This window comes from Hemiscyllium ocellatum, chromosome 13 (assembly GCF_020745735.1).
Source record: "Hemiscyllium ocellatum isolate sHemOce1 chromosome 13, sHemOce1.pat.X.cur, whole genome shotgun sequence".
NCBI classification, from domain to species: Eukaryota; Metazoa; Chordata; class Chondrichthyes; order Orectolobiformes; family Hemiscylliidae; genus Hemiscyllium; species Hemiscyllium ocellatum.
Window position 1 is genome coordinate 19,361,274 of NC_083413.1, and position 12,641 is coordinate 19,373,914.

Sequence of the window (12,641 nt, forward strand, 5' to 3'; positions counted from 1 at the left end):
GATGAGTTAATTATTCGAATTTTAATGCCAGGTTTTGTGCAATTCTGATCTGCTGTGGTCAGACACCCAATTCCCAAGACATTACTTGGATGTTTGGTTGCTAATCCAACCATACCACCACTAGTCATCACCTCCACCCAAATTCATTAAACTTAACTTATTTGTTATTTTCATCAATTTGTTTAGATTTGTTATGACACAATTCCATGAAATGGGGAAATTGAACTTGGATTATTTGACATGGAGTTAGATGTTATATGAGTGTACCAATAGACCCTGAGTTTGATTCAAATTCATCTGAGATAGAGCAACTTTCAGTTCACCAAAATTTGAATTCTCTCCCATTATGCTTATGCTTGGTTGTCCTTGTCAACTTCCAAGACTATTTCAAGATATTTTGTAAACAACCTGTTCAGAGATATTATCACATACCTCTGGATGAGTCTTGAATGCTGGTTTCCTGGCCCAGAAGAGGGGCACTAACACTACATCATAGAGCCCCAAGACTAGTCAAACTCTGATGATATTATCCAAAAGCTGTTAGCCAAAAGGTGCACATCCTACATGCACATGATTTTCAGAAGTTTTTAATCACGTGCAAGAGAAGCAAATTGCATATCAAGTTGCAGAGAAGCTAACAAGCAAAAGTAGCAAAGATAAATTGCGATTGAAGAGCAGCCAATATTCTAATGTTTGAAACAGGAAAGCCATTATGCAAAGTAAGGTCTTAGAAACTAAAATGTGATAATGGATAATTAGTTGGTTAAATTAATTGAGGGTTTTGACTTCTGCGGGATGCCTGGATATCTCCACTCCCATGACCAACACATTATAACAGCATGGGCGAGCAGAGAGAATCTCGGTGCAAGGTCTCGTTCAAAATACTGTTACTCTAGAACAGAAATACTCTCTTACGTGTTGCAGTACAATGTCAATCCAGTTTGTTGAGTTTGTTGGAAACATTCTTGAATTACATTGAAGTGACAGTTTGAACCATAAAACCACTTCTGACATCTGTTCACGAGTTCTCTCTTCTCAATCTAGCATCATACTGAAGAGACGGATTTGTGACTTTGAAACAAAACATAATTATCAACCAAAAAATGATGATTCCTTAAAGAGGCAAGAAATGAATTGGCAGCAAAATAAAATTACTTCAAGACCACGTCTTGGGTACATTTCATTAATATACAAACAATTGAACTGTTTGCCTCATATTTTAACTTTGAAGAAGTAATGCCCTATTTCACTCTGCCCCCCACCTCTGCGATTGTCTCCCATCTGTATTCTACCCTGCTTCCCACATTGCTTCCTCTGCTACAATCCCAGATTCATCCCCACTGTGAAAGGAGAAATGAAGAATACTTACAATCTAATTAACTGATTTTAATAGATGCAAAAACAATATTACGAATCAATTTCATATTTAGTCCAAAAAAATCTGTGTAGTCCATTTTAGCATTAAAATTTGTGACATTACATTAGGATTACAGTATCTTCTTTCAGCAAATACGTTTACTTCACCGACATGAAATTACAAAGCTTGGTGGAATAAATGAAGATCCTTGGAAGTCATTTAACCATCAGATGCTTCTTTGAATTTCTATCTTTTCTCAGCAAGATAATATAACATTTGGGGGCAAAAATACAGAAAACTAGTCCATAGCTAGATGCTAAAATAGCAAAGACTTCCACAGCTACAGCGTATTTACCAGGGGAGCTGATATATGCTGGAATAAAAGTTAGCCACACAGAACAAAAGATAAGCATGCTAAAAGTGATGTGTTTAGCTTCATTGAAATTGTTTGGAAGTTGACGAGCTAGAAAAGCAACCACAAAACACACACAAGACAGAAATCCAATATAACCCAGTACACAATAAAAAGCTATTGGTGAACCTACATTGCATTCAAAAACAATTATTTCAGTGAAATAATCACTGTTCTTTAGAGGATAAGGAGGTGATGTTCTTAGCCAGACTGAGCATATTACACATTGCACCAGTGTAAGGACACACACAGATAAGCGCTGCTGTGTAGGTCCAAACCACCTCATCATGTTATTGCTGGGAAAGACTGCATTAAATGCCATCACCACAACAACTGTTTTACTCAAAACACACGAAATGCAAAAAACAAAAATTACACCAAATGCTGTGTGACGCAATATACAGGACCAGGTGGAAGGTTCTCCAAGGAACGTCATTGAACACAGAAAACACAAGGTTAATGCACAAAGAAGCAAAAAACTCAACTCCGAGTTGTTTGCTTTAACAATTGGAGTGTTTCTGTGAACATAAAACAAAACAAATACACTGATTGTGATGGAGGCTCCGAGAAATGCCAGAGTCACCAAAATAGTACCCATCGGATCTCCAAAGGAAAGAAACTCAATGGCCTTTAATATGCATTCATCTCGTCTCCAGTTAGACCGGTATTGCCATGGGCATTTAATGCAATCTGATGAATCTAAATGAAAGAAAATGAAAACGAATCTAGGTTTTTATTTATTAAAAAAAACACTAGAAGCTAGAAAGAAAAATCTGTGTTTATACTAATTTATACAGATGTCAAGGAAATCAGCAGAAATACTTCCCCTGCTCTCGTTTCGCTAATAACACTGCAATTGGAGCAGTAATATGCTTAATATTTACAATTCAATGGAAACTGAAATGTTTTCTTTATATGCGTTCTTTTCTTTTAGCGAATCCCATTGTTGTCCTTACCAGTAATGTTGCTAATTTCACCATCAGCGCATTTTATGCAGTCAAAGCAACAAAGGGGTTGCCCTTTCCTTGTTGCTTTCCTTGTCCCTTTGGGGCAGCTTTCAGAGCAAACTGCTCTTGGAACCTTGTAAAGAAGACAAAGTTTTCTTTAATTATCCTGTAACATTGCAATTTTCATATTTTATTGCGGAATTGTGCTAAAGCGAATTCAACACAACATAAACCTATTAGCTTCACATCTGTTACAGAATGTTATTGGCGTCCAAAAGGAATAACGGAAACAATTAAGACTTGGTATGAGATGCTATTGCACACCTCTGAAGCAGGTGGGATCCAGGGATTCCTGCTTTTGAGATAAGGACATTTTCACTGCTCCACAATGTCCCCGTGTACTGGAGCCATTTGGAGCATTTTCCCAATCGACATTTTCAGAGATGCTCTTACACGTCTCTGCGGCAGGTGGTTTTGGAACCCACGCCTGCTGATTTAGAGATAGAAGCGCTTCCACAAAAACCCTTACTGAGGCCTTCAAAACATTTGAGTTGTTTCGAAAGTGGCGAGGCGATTTGGGACAGGTCTAACTGGAATTTCTACGTAAGTTCTTGAAGATGCAGCGTGGAAATTAAGCCATCAAGAACATGACTGTATTTTTATCCATTATAACTACAGAGCTGGGATTGAAGGTGGAGGACGTTTTACATGGACTATATCAAACCATTGTTCGAACACATCTGGATTACTGTGCTCAGTTCCAGCTCTGGCAACGAATTCTGAAAGGTTATACGAGCATGAGAAAGGGATGCAGCCGATAGTCACCAGAAATTTGCCAGTGTTGCCGGATGGGATTCTGTGGAGATATTTTGTAAAGTAGGGATGCATTATGATGTAATTTGATTATTGTTCTGCAGTGTTTCAAAGAAACTGTGAGAGTCCATAGATAAATCTTTTCTGCTCTCGAGGAAGTTAAATGACAATCCCAGTACGGTAACAGGTGTTTACATCCAGTGAAGAAATAAATGCACAGTAAACTTTCAGCATATGAATGGTAGTCAGGAGACTACTGCTTTGTTATCAGTTATCTCCTTGAGGGGAGAAATTCTGCCGAACATTGTGTGTTTCCAAATTAACACCAATGTATTTGACTCCTAATTGCTCTGCAAATCTTCGGTCAATTCACCCAACTGAGGGCAATTCGGGATAAGAAATGAACATCTTATATGCCAACGATAACCACATTCTGCAACTGAATTAAAACAAAACATCCGGGGCATAAACTTTAAACCAGAGCGACGCCTAACGGGGAGAATGGAGGAAGTACGTATTCACGCAGAGGGTGTTGGCAGTGCATCAAGTGCTGGCTCAATTAACACTTCTAGATCCAGAGATTTGTCTAGGGTACGATGCTAAGAGTCATGCTCTTATCTGTTGGTGCTGCAGGTTAGATGTGCTAAGTAGCTGAAAATGTGTTGCTGGTTAAAGCACAGCAGGTCAGGCAGCATCCAAGGAACAGGAAATTCGATGTTTCGGGCCAGAGCCCTTCATCAGGAGATGTGCTAAGTAGCCTGTTTTAGCCTTGGTTCTCTGCACTGGAGCTCGGATGTTTGGTCTCTTGCCGTGCAACAGTAGGGTCCCCACCACTGAGCCTATAGACCCGGATTCAATTCCTATCCGATTCAGAAGCGCGTGATAATATCTCTGAAGAGACTGATTGATTGCTGTTTAATACAACTAATATTGCCCGATGTGTCTATCTTATTCACTGTATTTGGATTTTACACAGAATAGATCACTAGGACATAGTTCGTCAATCCATGGAGCAAGCACTGTTCAAATATAACGATATGTCTGAAACAAAATTACTTTTCGAATTATCCATTTGATTCTATTAATATTTGAATGAAAGAATGAGCTTTGTTTTACTTGGTGCAAAGCAAATATACATGTCATGACAGTGTAAAGTGTCTATTGATACAAACTTGAAGATAAAAAAATGCCTGTTGATCTTTTGCGTCGTAAAGCAAGGATGATAATTCCACCACACTGACTGTTAAATGTAGACAGCCGCTTGCTATCATCTCAACTTAATCAAAAGTCGGCGGGTAATTGTACAGTTCCATTCGTCATGAAAATATTTGGATAAGATTGTAAGGGAGAAAACAAAATGAGTGGGTTTTTTTGCCAAAATACTCTTGCAGTCATTTTACGTTTCTTGTCCTAATATTGTAAATGTATGATAATGTTCTTGACAATTTTTAAACAACTTTCAGCTTAAGAAAGTAAACGATGAAAAATTTTGTGATAGAGACTGTTTTATCATAAGGCAAGGGATTTTTGTAAGTCACTATCACTCAATTCTACCTTAATCAGTATAAATCTATTTAGACTGTTGCAGATGACTCTTGATAATCGCGATTCTGAGCAAGCATTCCTTATTTCTCTACCGAGTTTTTCTCTCAGACACACTGTTAGATTTCAGGGCAATCTCTGACCAACGAGGAGAATTCTCCTTTCCAATCCAATCAGTCATTCGTCCATACAAAACGCATTTATTTATTTACTGATCAAAGATAACAATCATTGAAGAGGTTTTCTAAGTCACTGTCACTGATTCTTATTCAGGGTTTTGCAACATTGTTAAAAAAAATTATTTGCTGAATTTTCCAATTTTCAAACAGTTTGTCGGATTTGATTTTGTATTCAAATAAAACATAGAACTGCGCATGTCAAGATCTGAAGCAAAAACAGAAATTGCTGGAGAAATTCAGCAGGCCTGGCAGCATCTGTGGGCAGAAAGTAGAATTAAAATATCGAGTCTGGCGACTTCATAAGTTTTGAAATATGGTCACCGGACCCGAAGCGTTAATATTGTCATCCCCTCAAACATGTTACCAAACCTATTATTACTAAAGCAATTTCTGTCTTAGATTCTGTATTACTTCTGTGCCGATAAACTCAATAATCCTAGCATTTAATTTGTGATTTTTCTTCCTGCATTTCCTTTTCTATGTGCTCTCGATTTCGATTATCCCGTTTTATGCGCTTTTTGACAACAAGTTAGGACTTCTTACAAAGCCAGAAGAGGAGAACTCAGCGTGGTGAGACATGCAAAAAACAGGGCGCACAAGAGAGCAGAGTGGAACGTGACTGAAACTCCTTTGAAGGTGATTGAGATTAATTATGATGTCAAAGATATGAGAACTGAAGAAGGAGTGCACCCACTGCCAAAGACAGCAATTTAGTTTGGCCTCGCCCATTTTTAGGCAAGTCGACAGCTCTAACCCACCGCCACCCGAATAATTCTGCCAAGCAATGGCGAATCCTTAAGCTGAAATTCTGGAGAGCAAAATTTCTGACTCGTCCAACTTTCCAGGTGGATATTATCTGGGAGTTTCTTGACTGTTTAATCTCTGAACTCCTTCCTTTTCCTAATCAGCATAGGAGAAGTCACATTTGCTGGCAAGCTGAGTAACTGGCTTTCCGTGAAGTGCTATCGGTCTAAGGTAGAATCATCGCTGATATAGTTCTTAGGGAGCGGGGAAGGTAGCATGGTCCCTATAATTCGCAAATCTTCAACTTAAACATTTAGAAAACAATCTGGATATCTGACTCAAGGATTTCACTACATCAAATTGATAACGTTATTGATGAGTTTAAAGAAACGATGAAAATCCCGCGTTCGGGTATTCGCGAAGTTAACCACCTATTGCTTCCTTCTGTTTTAAAACACGTATCACAGTCTTTAAAGATGTGTAAATTTTTTGCTATAAATTCTGTGTGTTAGGATTGAGCCCTCCACTACCACCTGATGAAGGAACGTCGCTCTGAAAGCTAGTGTGCTTCCAATTAAACCTGTTGGACTATAACCTGGTGTTGTGTGATTTTTAACTTTGCATTTCCAGGCAGCACATTCTAATCAATGTGGAATTTCAAGACAAGCTAACTCAGTAAATGTGAATTAGAGATGCCGGTGTTGGACTGGGGTGTACAAAGTTAAAAATCACACAACACCAGCTTATAGTCCAACAAGTTTCACAGGAAGCACTAGCTTTCGGAGCGCCGCTCCTTCATCAGGTGGATGAAGAAGCAACCCTTCGAAAGCTAGTGCTGCTAATTAAACCTGTTGGACTTTAACCTGATGTTGTGTGATTTTTAACTTAATTCAGTAAAGTGCATGACTGTTAAGCTTGGTCTTATTCACGACATTAGGCGCACTGTTGTTACTGTCCATACCGTCATCTGATCTCCACTCCAAACAACTGTTTCATCCTTTATCGCAATTTCTTGGCCTGGAGGGGCTGATCCGTCATAAACTCCAACACTGACGATGTCCACGCCGCCAGCCGCATTGGGTTGCCAGTTTACGATGTCATAGGTAGCTACTGGATCTCCATTATCATCAAAATAGACGTTCTCACCGATCTTGGTCGTGAAATTGACTGTTTTCATATAATGCAAAAGCTTTAAAATGGAGCAAAGTATTCAGACGTTAGCAGAAACTTGGAGCATTTACTATCGCATTTAATTCCTATAAACTTTTTGAAGTGAAAGTAGTTTAAATATATCGATACTTAAAATGTTACCTAGGAATGAACAATGTTGACTCCTTACCTGCCAGGGTTGAAAACTTGAGATATTTGCACAACCTTTTTGCCGAAATTGATTTTTGTCACTTTTACAAGACAGCATGTCATGAATGGCGTGGGCTATCGCATATGTAGCTTTATATACATTGTAAGTAACCCGATACTGTGAGACATCAGTAAGTTCATTGCGCGTCATCCGCAAACTTTCTCGTCCTGTACATTCCTTCCTCACAGTGTAGAGAATTTGGTCTGTTGTGTTCGCTGTGCCTCTCAGCGCACAGCCGAAAGTTGATTCCCAAAACTCCTTCACTAAACGGTTACCTGGATACATGGAAGGATGGACGTCCATGAGAAATTCTCTCAGTCCTGGTATATCTACCTGGCGAATTGCAACTCCGATTGTGCCGGCGACAAACCGCCTGCTTTTATCCTGGGGTAAAAAGTGTGAAGATACCCAAGCCTCGCTTCCTACCCATTGTATACCAGTCACATTCTGTCGTACGATTTCATTCAATAAAACTGTCATCTCAGCTGGTGCAACGAATGCCACTACAACTTTGGTTGAAGATTTCCGGACAGTGTCTACGATTCGAAGTAGCTTGTCTCTCTGGTAGCTCCTGTGAATAGACTCGGAGAAAGCAATGCAAACTCCCAATTGTTGGACAGTTTCGGTGAAAGCTTGCATCCCAAAGTTACCATAATCATCGTCGTTTCTAACCGTCCCGATCCATGTCCAACCAAAGCGTTTCACCAGATGGGCTAAAGCTCTTGCTTGAAAGTAGTCACTCGGTATGGTTCTGAAAAATGATGGGTATTCATTCCTGTTACTCAGGCATGCACAGGTGGAAAAGTAGCTGACCTGTGGAAAATTGAGATTGAACCCGATTACATTTTCCTATTTATATTTTTATAGTTCCTGTTCAAGGCAATACACTCTGTACAGTCTGTGTTATTACAAAAGCCCGGGAAGCAATTTCGATCATGCTACAACTGGGAGAAGCGTTGAGTTTACAGTAAATTCTGATGCATGTCTAAAATTGGAAGCATTCCCAATTGTCCAGGGTTTTTTTAAAAAGGAAATTTCGGGACTTTACTTGCCTTTTGAGCTTTTGTTATAAATTTACAGTCTTTAGAAAAAGCAAAGGTTAGGTTGAATGATTCAATTAATATTGGGTTTCACGTATTTGTATCATATAAATATTCGAACCTGCTGTCTCCAAAGCAAGGAAAATCATCTAATTTGTATGCACGAATGGAAAATATTAATGGGGGAGATGGCAGTAAGTTTGGGATATTTGGAAAGTTCCTTCAAAAATATTATATACAGAATGGGGGCTAGACAAACTCTTCATGTGTCGAATAATTCTGTGATTCAATAATATAACATCTTAATTCCTTTCTTTAATATAATTTTGGCAACTTAAGTTGAACTAATGCACGGGATAATTAGCAATAGGCAACAAAACCTTGCTTACCAGAGACATCTACATCCAATGAATAGAAAAGCCCCCTACTGATAACACGTATACATTCTCATCAGTCTTTAGATAAATAAGTTTCTTGTCAATTACCTTTTGGGTTTCTTGGCGATTGTCTTGTATTGGTGTTTACAGATGTGGGCTTCCCCACAAAAAGTAGCATGGGTGCATTTCATCAACATCTTCCTTAAAGATAAATACCTCCTAAATTACCCCCTTGACCTAATTTTCACCTCGCCCTATCAACATATAATCTATTTTTTTCTCCATCTGGCTTCTCCTTAGTTACACCTATGCTACTCCCCACTAACATAGCAGATGATCTACCTCCATGCTTACTGACTGATGAGCTCGATTTTACCTGAATTTCTTACTGAGATCATTAGTAACTCCCATATTTTTGTGGCCATTAGTTCTGTTCATCCACATAAGTCTAACCTAATGAAATGCTGCGTAATCCTCAATGTCTCTTTTGGGACGTCATTCAGCCTATCTTTTCTAGCCCTGATCGCATTATGTAGCAATGGTCAAATTACTGTTATTAATTGCTGTCTAAACGGTTTTTATTTTGTTGTACTTAATCACGAATAAGAAACAAAACGAAAATCATGTAATCAATGTGCACTAACTAAGCTGCACTATCAACATTACTGAATGCTGTTGCAGTTGCTGCCAATATTAGTTAGCGACCGGATACAGCTATGCTAAGAAATAGTCCCAGTGAAATTTACGGGGAAAGATGAACATTAGTGTCTCGTTTTAGGACAGTAAATAGAATAACCCTGAAGAAAGGTCATTTGAACCGAAGCATTAACTCTGCTTTCTCTGCACAGATGCTGCCAGGCCGCTGAGTTTCTCCAGAAAATTATGTTTTATTTTGTTTTAATTTATTAAATAGAATGAACCTAGTGTTGTTACAATAATATGATCATTGGCTAATGTATATCTTACCATGGGAATGCTGAAAGGACCGATTAGGGTAGCCATTGCTATAGACTGCGAGGATCCAGAGTCCCCGACGATGGCTGAAACTGTAGAGGACCTTTGGCAATCGGAAGACTTGCCTTCACCGCTGTTTAGAAACTCAAAGGTTGATCTCAGAGTTAAAGATGGCATGGTACAGGTGTCATAAATCCGGTAACCCAGGGTAAGATTCGGAAGTAGCTTTGGGTTCTTGTTGATTTCGTCAATAGCGAAAATCATCGTCAGCACGAAACGAAAGACCCTGAACCAAAAGCTGGAGAGAAAAAAAAACGACCTGAGTTGACAAAATAAATATTTTTCTTTAAATTTCACATTTGGAATTGACCTAGTTCCAAATAGGAGCAGTAAATGCCCGAAATCATCTTGTTTAGTTATAGAATTATCTTATTTTAGGACATTGCATTCAAGAACCTGAAGGTTGCTCTTACAGCACATGTCAATCACTCAGCAACAAATGAAGACGGCGCTCAGCAAAGTGTGTATCTCTGCTGTTGGAATCCCTACAGGGCGGAAAGAGGTTATTCGGCCCATCGAGTCTGTGCCGACCCTCCGAAGAGTATCCCATCCATACCCATAACCCCGCCCTAGTCGTGTAACCCCGCATTTAGAATGTCTAACCCACCTGGCTGTGTATCCTTGGACACAACGGGGCAATTTACCACTGCCAAATCACCTAACCTGCGCAGGTTTACACTGTGGGAGGAAACCAGAAGAACCGGCGCAGATACGGGAAAGTCGTGCAAACCCCACGCAGATAGTCGTCCGAGGCTGAAATTGAACCCGGGCCCATGGTGCCATAACAGAACCACGATGCCGCCCACAATTATGCTCTTTTTCGTAAAAATATTTCGACGATCTTCATCGCCTTCCTGAAAAATAAAGGCTCTCACGTGCTTCCCGACAGATACTAGCGAAAACACAACATGCAATTATCTCAGTGCGTTATGGGTGCGAGCAATTTGTTGACCTGCTCCACGAGACAACGTCGCTGATTACGAACAACATTATTCTTCCTGAGGAAATAATTCTAATCGATATTTCAAAGCCTTGAAAAAATCATCCAATGCAGTCCATAAGCAAAAAACGAAGTCGGTCACTGCGGTTCTGTCGACATGTAACCTGCACAAGAAGAAAATTCCCCAAAACTTCGGGTAGCAACTGGAAGTTTGGAATAAAGATGTGCAATGTGGCAGCCACTGACTACGAAACTCGAGAGATATTTGTTCACAAAGAACAAATCTGGCTGCAGTTCCTGTACATCTGTGTTTAATAACAAAAACAAGATATCCCAACAATTTCTAACTTCCACAGATGCAAAGGTTATATTTTACTTCTACTGTTTATTTATAACGCATTGAACGCAGAAAACAAAGCACCTTGTTGTAGTTCAATCTAATTGATTACCGTCATTCGCAACTGGAATCGGAAAAGTTTAAGATGTAGAGCGAAATATGAGCTCTCACTAACTTTCTGCACTTCACCACTTCGGGCCTTCTTTGAAAGGAAGGATCCAGGCGATCAACATTGGTGTGCACACTGAACACTCCGCCGATAGCAATGTCACCTTCTTTAGACAAGCCGACCAAGTTATCAGCTCCCCATTGTTTACAGATTGGCTCAGTCTTCAACAGCATCGATGCAAGAAGGGATAACGTTAAAACGAATGACAAAATGTAATGCATCATTAGATTTCTAACTGGTTCTTTTTTAATGGACATCTTACGTGTTTATATATTGCTCCATGTAATGAAAATCTCCCGAGTACAATGCTATAAATACATTGATCTCACAATACGCAAACTCCCAAAAGAAATCAAATAACTTCAATTTGCCTGGGGTGTAGCAGAAGAGTGCAGGATCAAATTATAATGATGCTATTATCTATTCTTAAAGGGAAAAGTGAATTGTTGTCAGTGTAGCTCAATTTTCAGTTTAAAGACAAGTGATTTAAAGGCATTTCTAACAACGGAGACCTGCAAAATCTTTGCTTCTGAAATAGCAACCTAACTGCAATGTTACTTCTATAAATACAGGATTCCTGATACACCATCCTGTAGTCCTGAACAGAATCAAAACATCTCAGTACAAAGAAAATGGCATTAAGTGCTCATGTGTCAAAGCTGCCCCAGTAGAACAAGGATTTTTCTGTTAAGAGTCTGACTTGTGAATTGGTCACAATTATAACGTTCAATTGTTCGATTCTGAGTTGGGAAAACAACTTTACATCAGATGGAGTCAAATGTGCTCCATGAACACACCCTCGAAGTCATAAAATAATACCTGCTCTCATGTCAGCATCAATTGTCCAAGTAAAATTTCCCAGCTAACAAACTTGTCCATGGTGAAGACTTTGTTTAAGATTCAAAATTTGAAGCAACATTTTTACTGTTTCTTCCATGAGTCTGTGTCTCTGAGGTAAATATGCTTTCAAGCCATAAAAATTGTGGAAGGTATAAACTATTAACATCCTTTTTAGTGAGAGAATCAATACAAATTTTCCTTTATTTCACCCAACAGCTTTCTAAAACATTTGAATATCCCAAATGTGCACAGACAGTACAAAACTAAAGGTTGAATAACAAAATATATTGAATTATATTGAATAATTGTCACTCCATTTTAGCAGTTTAATCTGTTCCATCATCACATCTCCACTCATGCCACTCTTTCAAAGGTACTCCATCCTTCCCCTCCCCTCCCTCCGATGCCATGTCCATCTAATCACTTAATCCTCTTCTGCAATTCCCATTACAGTCTTGTCATCCATATCCCCACCCCCACCCCGCCATATAATCAGCAACAAGAAAGTGCTATAAAGCAGCATTTACTCACAATAACCTACTCATTAATTGGATGTAGGTTTGCTCGCTG

General features: G+C 39.1%; 1 protein-coding gene across 1 annotated transcript; it reads right to left on the reverse strand.

The window, feature by feature from the left end:
• Positions 1-1,572: 1,572 nt before the first annotated feature.
• LOC132821454 (extracellular calcium-sensing receptor-like) lies at positions 1,573-10,016 on the reverse strand. Its single transcript, XM_060834041.1, has 5 exons — positions 9,738-10,016; positions 7,334-8,167; positions 6,956-7,183; positions 2,726-2,849; positions 1,573-2,468 (listed from the first exon to the last, which is right to left on the reverse strand). The coding sequence occupies exons 1-5, from the start codon at positions 9,987-9,989 to the stop codon at positions 1,573-1,575; spliced, it is 2,334 nt and encodes a 777-aa protein (XP_060690024.1). The 5' UTR covers positions 9,990-10,016.
• Between the last annotated feature and the right edge of the window lie 2,625 nt (positions 10,017-12,641).